This window comes from Salvelinus fontinalis, chromosome 18, assembly GCF_029448725.1.
Source record: "Salvelinus fontinalis isolate EN_2023a chromosome 18, ASM2944872v1, whole genome shotgun sequence".
Lineage (NCBI taxonomy): Eukaryota > Metazoa > Chordata > Actinopteri > Salmoniformes > Salmonidae > Salvelinus > Salvelinus fontinalis.
In genome coordinates, this window is record NC_074682.1 from 38441435 (window position 1) to 38461299 (window position 19865).

At 42.9% G+C, this 19865-nt stretch overlaps 3 protein-coding genes across 4 annotated transcripts in view; all 3 read left to right on the forward strand.

The window, feature by feature from the left end:
• LOC129815464 (E3 ubiquitin-protein ligase RAD18-like) overlaps positions 1–19865 on the forward strand; it is a 111187-nt gene that overhangs the window by 82539 nt on the left and 8783 nt on the right. For both annotated transcript variants that reach the window (XR_008753434.1, XM_055869333.1), the window contains exon 12: positions 2075–2110. Coding sequence is in view for 1 of the 2 variants with exons in the window: in XM_055869333.1 (XP_055725308.1) it covers positions 2075–2110 (36 nt within the window). In the remaining variant the exon portion in view is untranslated. The remainder of the gene's footprint in view (positions 1–2074; positions 2111–19865) is intronic.
• On the forward strand, positions 2149–5411 carry LOC129815465 (uncharacterized). The gene has a single exon (XM_055869335.1). It carries the CDS (start codon positions 4611–4613, stop codon positions 5406–5408), a length of 798 nt encoding a protein of 265 aa, XP_055725310.1. The 5' UTR covers positions 2149–4610; the 3' UTR covers positions 5409–5411.
• LOC129815463 (uncharacterized protein K02A2.6-like) lies at positions 5411–11326 on the forward strand. The gene has a single exon (XM_055869332.1). The coding sequence runs from the start codon at positions 5473–5475 to the stop codon at positions 8650–8652; it is 3180 nt and encodes a 1059-aa protein (XP_055725307.1). The 5' UTR covers positions 5411–5472; the 3' UTR covers positions 8653–11326.

Sequence of the window (19865 nt, forward strand, 5' to 3'; positions counted from 1 at the left end):
CAATTAATTTAAAATGAAAAGCTTAAATGTCTTCAGTCAATAAGTATTCAACCCCTTTGTTATGGCAAGCCTAAATAAGTTCAGGATTACAAATGTGCTTAACAAGTCACATAATAAGTTGCATGGACTCACTCTGTGTGCAATAATAGTGTTTAACATGATTTTTGAATGACTACCTCATCTCTGTACCTCTTACATACAATTATCTGTAAGGTACCTCAGTCAAGCACTGAATTTCAACCACAGATTCAACCACAAAGACCAGGGAGGTTTTCCAATGCCTTGGAAAGTAGGGCACCAGTTGGTAGATGGGTAGAAAAAAGTAGCATTGCATATCCGTTTGAGCATAGTGAAGTTATTAATTACACTTTGGATGGTATATCAATAGACCCAGTCACTACAAAGATGTAGGAGTGCTTCCTAACTCAGTTGCCAAAGAGGAAGGAAACTGCACAGGGATTTCTCTGAGGCCAATGGTGACCTTAAAACAGTTAGAGTTTAATGGATGGGTCAACAACATTGTAGTTACTCCCCAATACTAACCTAATTGAAAGAGTGAAAAGAATGAAGCCTATACAGAATAACATGCGTCATGTTTGCAACAAGGCACTAAAGTAATACTGCAAAAAATGTGGTAAAGCAATTCACTTTTTGTTCTGAATATAAAGTGTAATGTTTGGGGAAACCCAATACAGCACGTTACTGAGTACCACTCTCCATATTTTCAAGCATGGTGGTGGCTGCATCATGTTATAGGTATGCTTATAATGGTTAAGGACTTGGGAATTTTCAGGATAAAAAAAGAAATGGAATGGAGCTAAGCACAGGCAAAATCCTAGAGGAAAAACTCTTTCAGTCTGCTCTCCACCAGACACTGGGAAATAAATGAATCTTTCAGCAGGACAATAACCTAAAACACAATGCCAAATATACACTGGTGTTGTTTACCAAGAAGACAATGAATGTTCCTGAGTGGCCGAGTTAGTTTTAACTTAAATCTACTTGAAAATCTATGTCAAGACCTGAAAATGGTTGTCTAGCAATGATCAGAAAAATATATTTTGTACCTAAACTTTCCTCTTGTTTGCTTACGATTAAACATTTCCTGAAAGCTGGGTTGACCTTTTATCTTGTTGTGTGCCCCATGCTTGTAACGGCGGTCCTCCTCCTCTTCATCTTCGGAAGAGGAGGAGTATTGAGGGAACCAAGGCGCAGCGTAGTGAAATGACATTTTATTAACGAAAAAACACGAACTTGAATAAACTAACAAAAATAACAAACGGTGTAGACAAACCTATACGACGAACTCACATAAAACAAGAAGAACGCACGAATAGGACATTTAGACTACACAAACCGAACAAACCGTACACAGTCCCGTATGGTGCAAACAATTACACAGACACGGAAGACAATCACCCACAACGAACACTGTGACAACGCCTACCTAAATATGACTCTTAATTAGAGGAACGCCAAACACCTGCCTCTAATTAAGAGCCATACCAGGCAACCCAAAACCAACACAGAAACAGAAAACATAGAATGCCCACCCAACCTCACGTCCTGACCAACTAACACACATAACAAACTAACATAAATAGGTCAGGAACGTGACAATGCTGATCTCTGAATCCCATATCATCCCCCAGGTTCAGTCAGCCAAGAACCCTGACTGGTATAAATCCTACTGCTTAGGCCCTTTCTTTCCCAGACCCAGAGCTCTGAGTCACCATGTCCTTCAGCAGTATGACTTGTTTAGCAACGTTTTACAGAGGTTTTCCCTGTGGCAGGCTGTATGTGTGATAAATGCCGAGCTAAGAGAAGTGAAAGCCCATGGACATCAGTGACAGATTCAGGAGTGTTATAGTCCTATTCATAGCCTGTTGGTATTGGTGCCAATGACTCTCTCGCTCTCTCTTCTCTCTTTCTCTCTGTCTGTGTGTTACTTTTGTACTGCATTGCTATCAAATGCTGCTGCATTGCTGTTCCAATGAGGTGATGCCCTGCTGGGATGACTGACTGATGCTCTGAGAAGTTTATTAATGGTATGTTCTCCTCTCTGTTTTTTCAGCTCCGTCTCCGACATCTTCGCTGGCAGATGCTATGAGTAAGTGACTCTGCTCTTCAGACAAAGTTAAAAAGAAAACCTTCACACCAACACACTCCTGATCTTCATCAACATCATAAGTATCACCCATGTCAGCTCCTGCCATGTTGCCACTGTTGTCATCTGTTGGAGAAATACATTCTTCTGCTCAGTTCACTCTGCTGGTTTTTTTTCATTTGGAGTTAGCTGATGCAGCGAAACTACCAATAGCAGGTAATTGTAGGCCTCATTGTTATATTACTGAGGCATCTGCCAGGACAGCTGTCTCACTTGACTTGACACAGATTAATGCTTTTTCCACTACATTTTTTAAAGTTTATGTATGTCATGTCTTAGCTGTATACTATCAGTAGCTCCTTTCATCTAGCTCAGGGATGGCAACTTTGATTAGGGTGGGGGCCACAAAAAAATCTGAACTCATCAAGAGGGGCCAGGTAGGCCAGTTGAGAACAAGTTCTCATTTACAATTAAACACTGAAGTGAAAGATGAATGTGCAAGTAGAGATACAGGGGTGCAAAGGAGCAAAAAATAAATAACAATATGGGGATGAGTTAGTTGGTGGGCTATTTATAGATGGGCTATGTACACATAGCAGTCAGAGTTGGCCCTAGCCTTTTGGGGGACCAAAGTGGAATTTAGGGCAAAACATTTTTGGGGTCCCCCACTTGACAGCGCAGAGGAAAAATGTGCGAGTTAATTTCCTGCAATTCTACACATTATGCCATGGGGTGTAGAGAAAATTGTGCATTTTAAGGCAAGTTTCCTGCAATTGTACACATTTTGCCATAGGACAGAGATTTTATTTGCGTTTTTTAATATGATCTCTGAGTGAGAGTGACTAACAAAATCAATGGGGGTCCAATGGTCGGGAATTTAACCATGGTTACTACAAGTTTAGATAGCTGGCTAGACTTATTTACCAATCTAAAAAATGTCAGCTGACATGGGCTAATTGATTGACTGACATAACAAGATAAAAACTGCTGGTGCGCAACCAAATTTGTAAATTGTACCTTGTGTATTCTACTATTCTGGCTCTCAACAGTAAGTTGACACCCCGACTGAGTTCCTAAAAGAAATATACACATTACCAGTCAAAAGTTTGTACACACCTACTCATTCAAGGGTTTTTCTTTATTCTTACTATTTTCAAATAAAATCAAACTTTATTTGTCACATGTGCCGAATACAACAAGTGTAGACCTTACCATGAAATGCTTACTTACAAGCCCTTAACCAACAGTGCAGTTCAAGAAATAGCAAAAAAATATTTCCCCAAAAAACTAAAGCAAAAAATAACAAAAAGTTACACAATAAGATAACTATAACGAGGCTATATACAGGGGGTACTGGTACCGAGTCAATGTGCGGGGGTACAGGTTAGTCGAGGTAATTTGTACATGTAGGTAGGGGTAAAGTGACTATGCATAGATAATAAACAACGAGTAGCAGCAGTGTACAAACAAAGGGGGAGGGGGTGTCAATGCAAATAGTCCAGTGGCCATTTGATTAATTGTTCAGCAGTATTATGGCTTGGGGGTAGAAGCAGAGAAAACAATCTGACTTGGGCAACGAGTCTCTGACAATTATTTGGTCTTTCCTCTGACACCGCCTACTATATTCATCCTGGATGGCAGGAAGCTTGGCTCCAGTGATGTACTGGGCCGCACGCACTACCCTCTGTAGCGCCTTACGGTCAGATGCCGAGCAGTTGCCATAACCAGGCGGTGATGCAACTGGTCAAGATGCTCTGGATGGTGCAGCTGTAGAACTTTTTGAGGATCTGAGGACCATGCCAAATCTGTTCAGTCTCCTGAGGGGGAAAGGGTCTTGTCGTGCCCTCTTCACGACTGCCTTGATGTGTTTGGACCATGATAGTTTGTTGGTGATGTGGACACCAAGGAATTTGAAACTCTCGACCCGCTCCATTACAGCCCCGTCGATGGGAAGGGGGGTGTTCAGCACTCCTCTTCCAGTAGTCCACGATCAGCTCCTTTGTCTTGCTCACATTGAGGGAGAGGTTGTTGTCCTGGCACCACACTGCCAGTTCTCTTACCTCCTCCCTATAGGCTGTGTAGTAACCTGGTATATTTATGTTTACAAATAGATGGCAGTATTGACTCAAGACGGGGGGTTTGCTTCCCGCTATCCGTAGCTATTTCCTATGTCTGCCTATATTACCATGATTAAGAAAGCTTCAGAGGAAGTTTAAGCCAGGTGCCTAAAATGATGTAAATCTAAGTTACAATTAAATACTAAACCGTATGTAAGTCTCATGAGTCGTAATTCTAAGAAGCCTTTAGGGATACTACATATTTGGCGATGAGGATAACTATGGAAAACTGCGTTGGATTTTTTTTGCCACGAAGTTAACGGAGTGTTTGGCGTGCGACGCGGGAGGTGAGACTCAAGTGAACGGTGGAAGATCTGAAGGATTGATTCCCTGGATACCGGTAGGACAAATTAATGACTGTGTGAGGGGAGAAAGAATCGGAAAAGATGGCTTTGGCAACAATAGGCTCGCTAACACCATTTGATCCTAAAAATCAGGAATGGGAGGAGTACTGTGAAATAATGGAACATTTCTTTGCTGCTAATGAAATAACTGATGCCGCTAAACAGAAATCCATACTCATAAGCGTTGTCGGTGCACAGACGTACAGCTTAATGAGAAACCTGTTGAGCCCAGATAAACCAGGAGAAAAGTCATTCATAGATTTAGTCGAGTTATTAAAAAATCACTTCAACCCCAAACCCAGTGAAATAGTACAAAGATTCAAGTTTGATTCACGCATGAGAAAACCTATCGAATCAGTGGGGGAATATGTGGCTGAGTTGAGAAAACTAGCATTGGACTGTAATTATGGGAATACACTATCGCAAATGCTACGCGATCGGCTGGTGTGTGGGATTAATGATGACAGGATACAAATACGATTGTTATCAGAGCCTAATCTCACGTTTGAGAATGCACTCAAACTGGCCCAGGCCATGGAGTCCGCAAATAGAAATGCACTGGATTTGCAGGCAAGGGGCGCAACTGCGTGCCACACAGTAAAAGAGAGCAGCGCTGAGCGCGTAGAATTTCAAAGAACAGAAAGCCGTGGGGCAGCAGCCAATAGAGATTGTTATCGTTGCAAAGGCAAACACGCAGCGTTTGACTGTAAATTCAAACACGAAAAGTGTTATGCATGTGGGATAATAGGCCACATTGCGAGGGCGTGCCGCAATAAAAAAAAAGCCACGAGCTGTAGAAAAGAGGACGGACAGAAAACCGAATACCTCCAGACGCTCTAGCTACAGCTCTAATCAAGTGAGAGAAAGTGAAAGTGAGTGCGCAGACGCAGAGCAAGCATTCTCAATGTACAGTGTACAGGGGGCGAATATGAAGAAGGTGGAGCCTTTCATTGTGGAAATGGGAATAAATGGATTGAAGGTACCGTTTGAACTAGACACAGGATGTAGTGTCACTCTGATGAACAGGTCCCAATTCTATAGCAAGTGGAAAACCGTTGAAGTGCCTAAACTGAGAGACACCCCCATTAAACTCAAAACGTACACAGGGGAGAAGATCACTGTGATTGGAGTTGCTGATGTTCAAGTGGAATATCATGGACAAAAGAAAAATCTGCCTCTCTTAGTAGTGGAAGGTACTGGCCCCAGCTTACTAGGAAGAGGGTGGTTGGAGGAAATAAAATTGAACTGGGATGAAATCAAACATGTCACCACAGAGACATTGACACTACAGCAGGTGCTTTCAAAGCATGAGTGTGTTTTCAAAGAAGAGCTCGGGACAGTAAAAGGGGTCCAAGCTACCATTCATGTTGCTGCTGATGCTACTCCCAGATTCTATAGGCCAAGATCAGTTCCATATGCCATGAAGCCTAAAGTGGATGTGGAAATTGACAGACTCTTAGCAGAGGATATAATTGTACCTGTCAAGTTTTCTGAGTGGGCAGCACCAGTTGTTCCCATACTAAAACCAGATGGTTCAATCAGATTATGCGGTGACTACAAGCTGACTGTAAATAGAGTTTCTTCTCTGGAGCAGTACCCCATACCCAAAGTGGAGGATTTGCTTTCAACGTTAACCGGAGGGCAACAGTTTACAAAACTGGACATGATATCAGCAAGTCACGCATATCAGCAAGTGCTAATGGATAAAGCTTCACAGAAGTACTTGACCATAAACACCCACCGAGGGATGTTTACCTATAAACGCTTGCCTTTCGGGGTGTCTTCTGCACCAGCTATCTTCCAAAGAACTATGCAGGGAATTCTGCAGGGGATACCCAAGGTAGCAGTTTACCTCGACGACATTCTTGTCACGAAGGAGGAACATCTCAGAAACTTAGGTGAAGTTTTGAGGAGGATGGAGGACGCCGGTCTCCGGTTGAAGAGGAGCAAATGTACACTGTTAGCTGATGAAGTGCAGTACCTGGGTCACAAGGTGGATGCCAAGGGGTTACACACTGTCAAAGCTAAAGTGAGGGCTGTTGTGGAAGCTCCAGCTCCGACAAACGTTACAGAGCTGAAAGCCTATCTAGGCTTACTGAACTATTACAATCGCTTCCTCCCGAACCTCTCTACCCTCTTAGCTCCTCTACATCAACTGTTAAGGAAGGATGTGGCCTGGAAATGGTCAGAAAGTCAGGAAGAAGCTTTTGCAAAGTCAAAGGTGTTACTGCAATCAGCTGAAGTGCTAGTGCACTACTCATCAGACAGAGATCTTATCTTATCGTGTGATGCCTCAGCGTATGGTGTGGGGGCGGTGCTATCCCACCGGATGGAGAATGGTGCAGAGAAACCTATCGGGTTCATGTCAAGAACGTTGTCGCCAGCGGAGAAAAAGTACTCTCAGCTGGACAAGGAAGGACTGGCTGTCATATTCGGAATACAGAGATTCCACAAGTACTTGTACGGGAGAACATTCACTATTGTGACGGATCATAAGCCTCTGATCTCTCTGTTCCATGAACAAAAGCCAGTACCACAAATGGTCTCTCCAAGAGTTCAACGTTGGAATGTGTGGCTCAGGGCCTACGAGTACAATATCATTTACAAACCAGGTAGATACCATGGGAATGCTGATGCTCTGAGTAGGCTGCCCGTTCCAGAAATCATCATTCAGGAAGAAGAAAATGACCAGGTTTTGATGATCGACGTGTTGGATGATGCACCGGTGAACACAGCACAAATCAGGCAATGGACTTCAAAGGATGTGACGTTATCACAAGTGCATGAATTTATCCTGAAAGGATGGCCTACAGTGACAGAGCCTCAGATCATGCCTTACTACACTCGCCGCTTGGCATTGAGTGTTCGGGATGGATGTGTTCTGTGGGGTTCAAGAGTAGTTATCCCACCACAAGGGCGGGGGTTGCTACTGAAGTTGTTGCATCAGTCGCATCCAGGTATGTCGAGGATGAAAGGCCTAGCGAGGTCATATGTCTGGTGGCCAAAGATGGACCACGATGTGGAAAATGAGGTTAGCCGGTGTGAGGATTGTCAGAGTAACAGGAAGTCACCCCCCACCGCTCCATTACATCCTTGGGAATGGCCAGAAAAACCATGGACACGATTACATGTGGACTACGCTGGACCTTTCCTAGGGAAAATGTTCCTTGTGCTGATTGATTCTCATTCAAAGTGGATGGATGTTTACCCCATGAACACGTCAACATCGTACGCTACGATTGAGAAGTTGAGACAAAGCTTCAGTGTTATGGGATTGCCTCAAATGTTGGTTAGTGACAATGCTACTTGTTTTACAAGCACTGAATTCACAAGTTTCATGAAACAAAATGGTATTCAGCATGTAACGTCGGCCCCTTTTCACCCATCTTCAAACGGATTAGCAGAACGTGCAGTTCAGACCTTGAAGGAGGGGATGAGGAAGATGCAAGGGCCCAGCATTGAAACAAAGGTGTCAAGATTCTTGTTTAGCTACAGGATTACTCCTCAAGCTACGACTGGGTTGTCACCTGCAGAAATGTTGATGTCAAGGAGGTTAAGGTCAACCTTGGATCTCATCAGACCAGACCTGAAAATGAAAATACAACAAAAGCAATGGAATCAAAAATGTAATCATGACACCAGAGCCAAACTCAGAAGTTTCTCACCTGGAGATGATGTCTATACAAGAAACTATGGGTTTGGTCCTAAATGGATTCCAGCTACCATTGAGGATTGCTCAGGACCAGTATCTTATACTGTGATTATCGGAAGTGGACAAAGACTAAGGAGACACGTGGATCAGTTCCGAGCTCGAATTCCAGTTCCATCCGGAGATCTGGATCAATTCTTAAACGAGCAGGACAGGACATTGGAACGTTCCCCAGAGTTGCAGTTGGACAAACCACCTGAGACCAACAATGCTCAACTTCCTGAGACCACCAGTCCTGGACGACCTCCTCCTGTGAAGTCTCCACAAAAGGACTTTGTTTCACCATCAAGGGGTGAAGATCTGGTGGCACCAGCTACACCACCTCTGAGACGCTCTATTAGAGAGAGACGTCCGCCAGACTTTTTCAGATCCTAAAAGAGATAATTTTTGTAAAAATGTAAATAAGAATATAGCATAGCTCAGAAAGGAATGAAATTGGGTTATTAGCTTTAAAGGGGGGGAATGTAGTAACCTGGTGTATTTATGTTTACAAATAGATGGCAGTATTGACTCAAGACGGGGGGTTTGCTTCCCGCTATCCGTAGCTATTTCCTATGTCTGCCTATATTACCATGATTAAGAAAGCTTCAGAGGAAGTTTAAGCCAGGTGCCTAAAATGATGTAAATCTAAGTTACAATTAAATACTAAACCGTATGTAAGTCTCATGAGTCGTAATTCTAAGAAGCCTTTAGGGATACTACAGGCTGGGTCATTGTTGTCGGTGATCAGGCCTACCACTGTTGTGTCGTCAGCAAACGTTTTTATTTTATTTTATTTCACCTTTATTTTTATTTCTATTTAATTTTAGCCCCTTTTTCTCCCCAATTTTCGCGGTATCCAATCGCTAGTAATTACTATCTTGTCTCATTGCTACAACTCCCGTACGGGCTCGGGAGAGACGAAGGTCGAAAGCCATGCGTCCTCCGAGGCACAACCCAACCAAGCCGCACTGCTTCTTTAACACAGCGCGCCTCCAACCCGGAAGCCAGCCGCACCAATGTGTCGGAGGAAACACCGTGCACCTGGCCCCCTTGGTTAGCGCGCACTGCGCCCAGCCCGCCACAGGAGTCGCTGGAGCGCGATGAGACAAGGAAATCCCTACCGGCCAAACCCTCCCTAACCCAGACGACGCTAGCCCAATTGTGCGTCGCCCCACGGACCTCCCGGTCGCGGCCGGCTGCGACAGAGCCTGGGGGCGAACCCAGAGACTCTGGTGGCGCAGTTAGCACTGCGATGCAGTGCCCTAGACCACTGCGCCACCCGGGAGGCTATTTCACCTTTATTTAACCAGGTAGGCCAGTTGAGAACAAGTTCTCAAACAAACGTACAGTCAATAACACAATAGAAAAAGTCTATATACAGTGTGTGCAAATGGTGTGAGGAGGTAAGGCAATAAATAGTCCATAGTAGTGAAGTAATTACAATTTAGCAAATTAACACTGGAGTGATAGATGTGCAGATGATGATGTACAATTAGAAATACTGGTGTGCAAAAAAGTAAATAAAAACTGTATGGGGATGAGGTAGGTAGATTGGATGGGCTATTTACAGATGGGCTGTGTACAGCTGCAGCGAACGGTTAGCTGCTCAGATAGCTGATGCCTAAAGTTAGTGACGGAGATATAAGTCTCCAACTTCAGCGATTTTTGCAATTCGTTCCAGTTATTGGCAGCAGAGAACTGGAAGGAAATGCGGCCAAAGTATGTGTTGGCTTTAGGGATGACCAGAGAGATATACCTGCTAGAGCGCGTGCTACGGGTGGGTGTTGTTAGGGTGACCAGTGAGCTAAGGCAGAGCTTTACCTAGCAAAGACTTATAGATGACCTGGAGCCAGTGGGTCTGATGACGAATATGTATCGAGGGCCAGCCGATGAGAGCATACAGGTCGCAACTTAATGATGCTGTTGGAGTCGTGTTTGGCCACGCAGTCGTGGGTGAACAGGGAGTACAGGAGTGGACTAAGTACACACCACTGAGGGGTCCCAGTGTTGAGGATCAGCGTGGCAGACGTGTTGTTGCCTACCCTTACCACCTGGGGGTGGCCCGTCAGGAAGTCCAGGATCCATTTGCAGCCGGAGATGTTTAGTCCCAGGGTCCTTAGTTTAGTGATGAGCTTTGTGGGCACTATGGTGTTGAATGCTGAGCTGTAGTCAATGAACAGCTTCTCACAAAGGTGTTCCTTTTGTCCAGGTGGGAAAGGGCAGTGTGGAGTGCGATTGAGATTGCGTCATCTGTGGCTCTGTTGGGCGGTATGCGAATTGGAGTGGGTCTAGGGTACCTCGAAGGATGCTGTTGATGTGAGCCATGACCAGCCTTTCAAAGCACTTCATGGCTACCTACGTGAGTGCTATGGGCCGGTAATCATTTAGGCAGGTTACCTTCGCTTCCTTGGGCACAGGGACTATGGTGGTCTGCTTGAAACATGTAGGTATTACAGACTCGGTCAGGGAGAGGTTGAAAATGTCAGTGAAGACACTTGCCAGTTGGTATGTGCATGCTTTGAGAAGAACAGTGTTGCTTGCCTCGAAGTGAGCATAAAAGGCATTTAGCTCATCTAGTAGGCTCGGGTCACTGGCCAGCTCGCGTCTGGGTTTCCCTTTGTAGTCTGAAATAGTTTTCAAGTTCTGCCACATCCGACAAGCGTCAGAGCCGGTGTAGTAGGATTCAATCTTAATCCTGTATTGACGCTTTGCTTGTTTGATGGTTGCCGAAATGACACATGCGTCCAATTTATATCAGTGCATTCGTAATAACCTAGCCATTACGAAACTTCTGTTCGATCTAGTGAGCACCACGTAGTAAATTAGAAATAACAGTTTTTGATGACCAAATTCAACACTCATTGACCCCATACAAAAATCCCTCACTTTATGTGTTTATTTTCTAACTCTGACCAATGGTAACAAAGTAAACCTTGAAGTTGGAGGTTTTAGAATCTCCCTCTGGTGGCCAAGTTGGCCTGTTGTAACAAATGCAATTGGATGGTGGCTCTACAGTGTAAGATCTCGGATAGGTTTATTCGTTATTCTGTTACCGGATATAATCAAGGTGCTTAGCTGTTCCTAGTAGTGGCTAATAGTGGCTAATTGTGCCAGGTTTGCTAGCGGCTAGCAATTTTAGACCAAAGTTCTAAGCAAAAGTTTGAGTAAGGACCCGTAGAGTTTTTTTTATTAATCTTTACATTTTTGTCATTTAGCAGGTGCTCTTCTCAAGGGCGACATACAGTAGTGAGTGCCTACATTTTTCAAACTTTTTCATACTGGTCCCATGTATGAATCGAACCCACAAACCTGGCGTTGCAAGCGCCATGCTCTACCATTCAACAGATGTAGTTGGCCATCAGTGCCTTTTTCCTACAGTTATTTTTATCAAGTTTCAGGAAAGTCTACCCCGGGGAGAAGTCCAGATGTCAATTTGATCCGCATCAGTCTTGGTGTGGCCTCCTGAGTGGCGCGGTGGTCTAAGGCACTGCATCGCTGTATTGCAGCATCACTACAGCCTGGGGTTTGGTCATCAGTTGAACTGTCATCGGTCATCAGTTGACCTGTGTTTCCTCCAGCACATTCGTGCAGCTAACTTCCGGGTTAAGCGAGCAGGTGTTAAGAAGCGCGGCTTGGTGGTTCATATTTCAAGGGACGCATGACTCGACCTTCGTCTCTCCCGAGCCCATTGAGGAGTTGCAGCAATGAGACAAGATCGTAATCACGAAATTGGGTAGTTAAAGGGGGTATAAAAAAAATAGCCATTAGAATTTAGCTGTCCACTTCTCACACTCAGATTTGAGTGTGTGTATCTGTGTAGACAATTTTTTCACCGAACAAAAGTGTGGGTTTGATGTTCCTTAAAAGGCTTAGTGGATTAAATTTCAGCAGTGCTTTTTATGCAACTAAAATGTGTATGTGGTACGGTACTGCATCAAACTCTGAACATATGCAGAGCTGTGCCACCCCCACCACCTACAGTGGGGAGAATAAGTATTTGACACACTGCCGATTTTGCAGGTTTTCCTAATTACAAAGCATGTAGAGGTCTGTAATTTTTATCATAGGTACACTTCAACTGTGAGAGACGGAATCTAAAACAAAAATCCAGAAAATCACATTTTATGATTTTTAAGTAATTAATTTGCATTTTATTGCATGACATAAGTATTTGATACATCAGAAAAGCATAACTTAATATTTGGTACAGAAACCTTTGTTTGCAATTACAGAGATCATACGTTTCCTGTAGTTCTTGACCAGGTTTGCACACACTGCAGCAGGGATTTTGGCCCACTCCTCCATACAGACCTTCTCCAGATCCTTCAGGTTTCGGGGCTGTCGCTGGGCAATACGGACTTTCAGCTCCCTCCAAAGATTTTCTATTGGGTTCAGGTCTGGAGACTGGCTAGGCCACTCCAGGACCTTGAGATGCTTCTTACGGAGCCACTCCTTAGTTGCCCTTGCTGTGTGTTTCGGGTCGGTGTCGTGCTGGAAGACCCAGCCACGACCCATCTTCAATGCTCTTACTGAGGGAAGGAGGTTGTTGGCCAAGATCTCGCGATACATGGCCCCATCCATCCTCCCCTCAATACGGTGCAGTCGTCCTGTCCCCTTTGCAGAAAGGCATCCCCAAAGAATGATGTTTCCACCTCCATGCTTCACGGTTGGGATGGTGTTCTTGGGGTTGTACTCATCCATCTTCTTCCTCCAAACACGGCGAGTGGAGTTTAGACCAAAAAGCTCTATTTTTGTCTCATCAGACCACATGACCTTCTCCCATTCCTCCTCTGGATCATCCAGATGGTCATTGGTAAACTTCAGACGGGCCTGGACATGCGCTGGTTTGAGCAGGGGGACCTTGCGTGCGCTGCAGTATTTTAATCCATGACGGCGTAGTGTGTTACTAATGGTTTTCTTTAAGACTGTGGTCCCAGCTTTCTTCAGGTCATTGACCAGGTCCTGCCGTGTAGTTCTGGGCTGATCCCTCACCATCCTCATAATCATTGATGCCCCACGAGGTGAGATCTTGCATGGAGCCCCAGACCGAGGGTGATTAACGGTCATCTTGAACTTCTTCCATTTTCTAATAATTGCGCCAACAGTTGTTGCCTTCTCACTAAGCTGCTTGCCTATTGTCCTGTAGCCCATCCCAGCCTTGTGCAGGTCTACAATTTAACCCTGTTGTTCTTACACAGCTCTCTGGTCTTGGCCATTGTGGAGAGGTTGGAGTCTGTTTGATTGAGTGTGTGGACAGGTGTCTTTTATACAGGTAACGAGTTCAAACAGGTACAGTTAATACAGGTAATGAGTGGAGAACAGGAGGGCTTCTTAAAGAAAAACGAACAGGTCTGTGAGAGCCGGAATTCTTACTGGTTGGTAGGTGATCAAATACTTATGTCATGCAATAAAATGCAAATGAATTACTTAAAAATCATAAAACTTACTTTGCGTATGACATTCACTACCTATATTCACTACCTAGTCATACACAAAGTATATGTCCTAACCGACCTGCCAAAACTATAATTTGTTACAAGAAATTTGTGGAGTGGTTGAAAAAATAGTTTTTTTTATTTTTAATGACTACAACCTAAGTGTATGTAAACTTCCGACTTCAACTGTAAGTAATACATAAAAAAACAAAATACTGCAAAGTTTCCTAAGAGCTAGAAGCACGTCAACCCTCTCTGTCGACTCTAGTGTGTTTGTGTTGGTGTATAAGAGTAAAAATGTGTTTAATTGGAGGTGGCTTATAAAAGTTGAATAACTAGGCAGCAATCAAAATTAACTATTAATTCGATTTTTTTTCCTGGCATGTGTCCTCTCTCATTGTAACAAAGTTGCTTTGAGAGGGAGGGAAGCACATAATAACTTCTCTTCTGTGGTGCCATTGCATTAGCAGGGCACATCCATTCTGCTGCCTAGCGAGGATGCCAAGCGGACAAAGCTCGATGTGATAATTGGCTGTGTGACTTGTTGGCCATGCGCTGGCCAAAGTAGAGTGAACCTCAAGCCACAGATAATTCTTCTATGCTGCTCCCTTCATTTTCCCATATCTCGGGGCAACTTAGCCAGTCTGTTCCAGTTATTCTACATTAAATGGAGATGGTGGAAAATTATTTGGGCAGATTGTCGACCCGAAAACCAGCTTACCCTTGGTGTTAATTAATTTTGATGCACTTTTTCTCGGAGAGAACATCGTGTGACTGTTTCTCAGGTTTCTGTGTCACCCTGGCAATTGGCGGCCGAGCAGACATGGAGAGAGAGTGAGAAGAAGAGAGAGAAAGAGGTGAGAAAGTTCAGGAGAAAGCACGTCGTCTATGAGATTTCATAATTTCAGAGAGGAAATCAGCAGGCCTTGGAAGATCAGTTGGGGCATTTAATTCAGACCTGGAGCACAGATAGTGGGGAGCAAAATTATTGACACCCTTGGCAAAAATGACTGTATAAAATAAATAATTCAAATAATGAGCTATATTGTAGGCAAAAAACTGGGAAATTATACACAGAGTGTATAAAAGATTATGAATACCGGCTCTTTCCATGACAAAGACTGCACAGGTGAAAGCTATGATTCCTTATTGATGGGGGGTTGCAACTCGGTAGTAGGAAGGTATTCTTAATGTTTTGTACACTCATTGTATAATTTTATACTAATTGCTCTTAGAAAAATATTTTGTTTAACAAGTAATTATTTTTTTATCAAAATGGTAGGGTTCAAAATTATTGGCACCCCTGTTTTCAGACTGAGATAGCCATTTCAAAATGTACATTTTGTGGCCAATGAATCATTTCTTTGTGGATTTTGATGTGTGCTTGGAGTTACCTGTTTGCCTTCTTGCTGGAAGGCAAACAGGTTGAAAAACAGAAGCATATGCAGAAAAGTACATCATAACTACTGTAAAATATGGTGGTGGATCATTGCTGTTATGGGGCTATTTTGCTTACACTGGTCATGGGGCTATTGTTAAGGTCAACGGCATTGTGAACTTTACCAATTACCAGGACAATTTAGCCAAAAACCTGGTTGCCTCTGCCAGAAGGTTGACACTTGGCCGCAAGTGGATCTTCCTGCAATACAATAACCCCAAGTACTAATCAGAATCCACGCCAAAAAAATAGTTTATTGACCTCAAAGTCAACATTTTGCAATGGTCATCTTAGCCTCCGGACCTGTGGTTTGAATTGAAGAAGGCAGTTCATACGAGTAGATTAAGATTATCAAGGATCTGGAAAGATTCTGTAAGGAGGAAGGGTCTAAGATCCCTCCCAAAGTGTTTTCCAATCTCATAAAACATTTTAGAAAAGGTTATTGAAAAAGAGTATTGAAAACAGGGATGCCAATAATTTTGACCCCATCTTTTTGAGATTTGTTTAATTACTTGCTAAACAAAATATATTTCCCTGAGCAATTCTATTAGTATAAAATAATATGATTTACTCATTTCTTTGAGCATACAATATAGATCAGTATTTGTATTTATTTTTGGTGGTCATCTTTATTAAATGGTGCCAGTATTTATGGACCTGACTGTATCTCGGGCGTGATCCCTAGGGCCTGGAAGGCTCCTCATGTGCTCCCTCTCCTCAAGGTGGTGCCCCTATGACATTAATAATTATCACCCAATCTCTAAACTGTCTTGCTTAGCGAAAAATGTTGAATCTTTAATAAACACTCAGCTTAGTGTCCATCGGTCTGGTTTCAGGCCATTCATAGCACTATATCTGCTGCTTCTTTGGTGACAAATGACATTGTAAATTGCCTGGGTCAGGCAGCCTGCAATTGGTTTTAAAACTACCTGACAGGCAGGACACGTGTTTCTTCTGATGGTGTTAAATCAGGATACCTTGATATTATGAAAAGTTGTCCCCCAATGGTCGATGTTGGGCCCTGTACTTTTACTATCTATATAAACAATATTTTCTTGTGTGTAAGAAATTGTAACCTCCATCTTGTATGCGGATGATACTTTAGTGCATTCTGTTGGCCCTTCTGTTGACAAGGCTCTTTCAGAACTTTTATGGTTTTCAGAAAGCCTTTGTTGAACTGGACTTGGTACTTAATGCAGGTAGAAATAAGTATACAGTTGAAGTCGGAAGTTTACATACACCTTAGCCAAATACATTTAAACTCAGTTTTTCACAATTCATGACATGTATTCCTTGCAAAAATCCCCTGTCTTCGGTCAGTTAAGATCACAACTTTATTTTAAGAATGTGAAATGTCAGAATAATAGTAGAGAGAAGGATTTTTTTTCAGCTTTTATTTCTTTCATCACATTCCCTGTGGGTCAGAAGTTTACATACACTCAATTAGTATTTGGTAGCATTGCCTTTAAATTGTTTAACTTGGGTCAAACGTTTCGGGTAGCATTCCACAAGCTTCCCAAATAAGTTGGGTGAATTTTGGCCCATTCCTCCTGACAGAGCTGGTGTAACAGTCAGGTTTGTAGGCCACCTTGCTCGCACACGCTTTTTCAGTTCTGCCCACACATTTTCTATAGGGTTGAGGTCAGGGCTTTGTGATGGCCACTCCGATACCTTGACTTTGTTGTCCTTAAGCCATTTTGCCACAATTTTGGAAGTATGCTTGGGGTCATTGTCCATTTGGAAGACCCATTTGTGACCAAGCTTTAACTTCCTGACTGATGTCTTGAGATGTTGCTTCAATATATCCACATAACTTTCCTCCCTCATGATGCCATCTATTTTGTGAAGTGCACCATTCCGTCCTGCAGCAAAGCACCCCCACAACATGATGCTGCCACCCCCGTGCTTCACGGTTGGGATGGTGTTCTTCGGCTTGCAAGCCTCCCCCTTTTTCCTCCAAACATAACAATGGTCATTATGGCCAAACAGTTCTATTTTAGTTTCTTCAGACCAGAGGACATTTCTTAAAAATCTACGATCGTTGTCCCCATGTGTAGTTGCAAACTGTGGTCTGGCTTTTTTTATGGTGGTTTTGGAGCAGTGGCTTCTTCCTTGCAGCCTTTCAGGTTATGTCGATATAGGACTCGTTTTACTGTGGATATAAATACTTTTGTACCTGTTTCCTCCAGCATCTTCACAGGGTCCTTTGCTGTTGTTCTGGGATTGATTTGCACTTTTCGCACCAAAGTACGTTCATCTCTAGGAGACAGAACGCATCTCATTCCTGAGCGGTATGACGGCTGCGTGGTCCCATGGTGTTTATACTTGCGTACTATTGTTTGTACAGATGAACGTGGTACCTTCAGGCGTTTGGAAATTGCTCCCAAGGATGAACAAGACTTGGGGAGGTCTACAATTTTTGTCTGATTTCTTTTGATTTTCCCATGTCAAGCAACGAGGCCCTGAGTTTAAAGGTAGGCCTTGAAATACATCCACAGGTACACCTCCAATTGACTCAAATGATGTCAATTAGCCTATCAGAAGCTTCTAAAGCCATGACATCATTTTCTGGAATTTTCCAAGTTGTTTAAAGGCACAGTCAACTTAGTGTATGTAAACTTCTGACCCACTGGAATTATGATAGAGTGAATTATAAGTGAAATAATCTGTCTGTAAATAATTGTTGGTAAATGTACTTGTGTCATGCACAAAGTAGATGTCCTAAGCGACCTGCCAAACTATAGTTTGTTACAAGAAATTTGTGGTGTGGTTGAAAAACGAGTTTTAATGACTCCAACCTAAGTGTATGTAAACTTCCGACTTCAACTGTATGTTACTTTCCAAAAAGCTTTCAAATGTATCTGATGGTTTCTGCATATGTGCTTTGGATGGTGCCCACATTGTTTGTGTCTCGGCTTATAAATATCTGGGTATCTGGATTGAAGAAAAGCTATCTTTCAAGAAGCATATTGATGACTTAGTTAAGAATTCAAATGGGCTTCCTTTATAGCAGTGGTCACCAACCTTTTCTGAGTCAAAATGCAAGCAGAGATCTATCACTCAGTTTTTTTTTTACATAAAAAACAAGCCTATGCAACATTAACCAAATAAAAAATGTTCTGTAGCGATAAGGTTTGTGCAGTAGACTATAGGCCCAATACATTTTCACTGCATATTGGCTACGCTTGAATTTCTCTGCCAGTGTTGTTCTTCTCAGACCATTTAGAAATTATATTTCAACATTTTAGGTATTTGATCCCACTGGTACTAGATAATTTGTTGTAATACTTGTGAGGCACAGCTGAGTGAGCATAATTATTTATTTATTTATTTACTGGACTGATGGATGGCATCTGATGGTCAATCAGAGGAGAGAGTGGTGAGGCTGCCTCCCACCTGACTCACCATCCCTCCTCTCTCCCTCCGCTGAGATAATGGGACACAGTCTTCTAGCTTATGGCGAGCCTAAGTCGCACTGCATTACTTCTGCCTCATGCACCAATTCATGTTGTTACTCCTATGACCAGAGAAAGTGAAATATTCCTTGATATTAAAAAAGACACAAGCTGCTAATAATAAGAACGCAAACTTATCGAAATGCACATTTACGGCTTATTGTTGAACAAAGTGTTGACAGTGCTGAATAACAACGTAAACATGAATTTACTCATAAAAACAGCAGCTCTGTGTTGTATTCGTTGAGTCTCTAGTCATGTTTTTAAAAGTTTGAATTTCACATTATCAACTTTGCTGTGCATTCAAGTCTTCCTTTTACTGTCTGGTGCGAGGTAACTGTGCAGACACAGTGATCTGAGCTGTCTGATTGGCCAGCGGTATGCCTATAGTTGCACTTGATTTGCACTCTGGAGCTGCCGGCTGGACGGAGTTCTACTTTCAGACACATTCAATTGTTCAAAATGGGAAGACTGCCTTCCCGGCACTAGGCTGCTGAATCAAGTGCACCTACAGTTAATATTTTTCTTTACAGAAATGTTTGGTGATCAACTAGGAATTGCTTGGAGTTTGACCGGTTGGTGACCACTGCTTTATAGGAATAGGTCTTGCCTTTCGTTAAATAGCAACAAAAAAAACAGACATTCAGTTGACATTCATCCCGGTTATAGATTATGGTGATATTGTCTATATGAATGCTGCTGCCGCTGTATTGAAACCATTGGATGTTTGTCATAATGCACTCACTGCACTTTCTTATGGGCTACAGTTTCCGTACACGTCACTCCATTCTGTATCAGAAAGTAGGCTGGCCCTCTTTTAAGTCTCGTAGATCAATGCACTGTTCTCTATCTTTATAAAACCCTCTTTTGCAAACTTCCGCCATACCTTACTTCATTGTTAAATTACAGACATACGTATCAGCAGACCCGATCACAGGGATGGTTAACTCTAGATGTCCGGTTGATCTCTACGGAATTAGGTATGTCTGCATGCGCCCTGTATATGGAATGATCTGCAGAGCTCTCTGCACCTTGATGTTCTGGTGCGTTTAGGGCAGTTCAAGTTGATAATGGAGGACCTCATTGTTGAGGAATGTGTTTTGCTTCTTAAATTAATTGTAGTATTGTATGCTTTTATTACGTTGTCTGTTAGAATGTTGTACATTTTATATTTTGTGTTCATGCAGGGCTCCCTTGAAAAAGAGGCCTTGGTCTCAATTGGACTCCCTACTAAAATAAAGGTGAAATAGAATAAAAAATCCTAGGAGGGTGACCTGA

What these genes read in the sequence shown, in the direction of transcription:
- LOC129815465 (XM_055869335.1), top strand. Translation starts at nt 4,611, where the DNA reads ATGGCTTTGGCAACAATAGGCTCGCTAACACCATTTGATCCTAAAAAT.
- LOC129815463 (XM_055869332.1), top strand. Translation starts at nt 5,473, where the DNA reads ATGTACAGTGTACAGGGGGCGAATATGAAGAAGGTGGAGCCTTTCATT.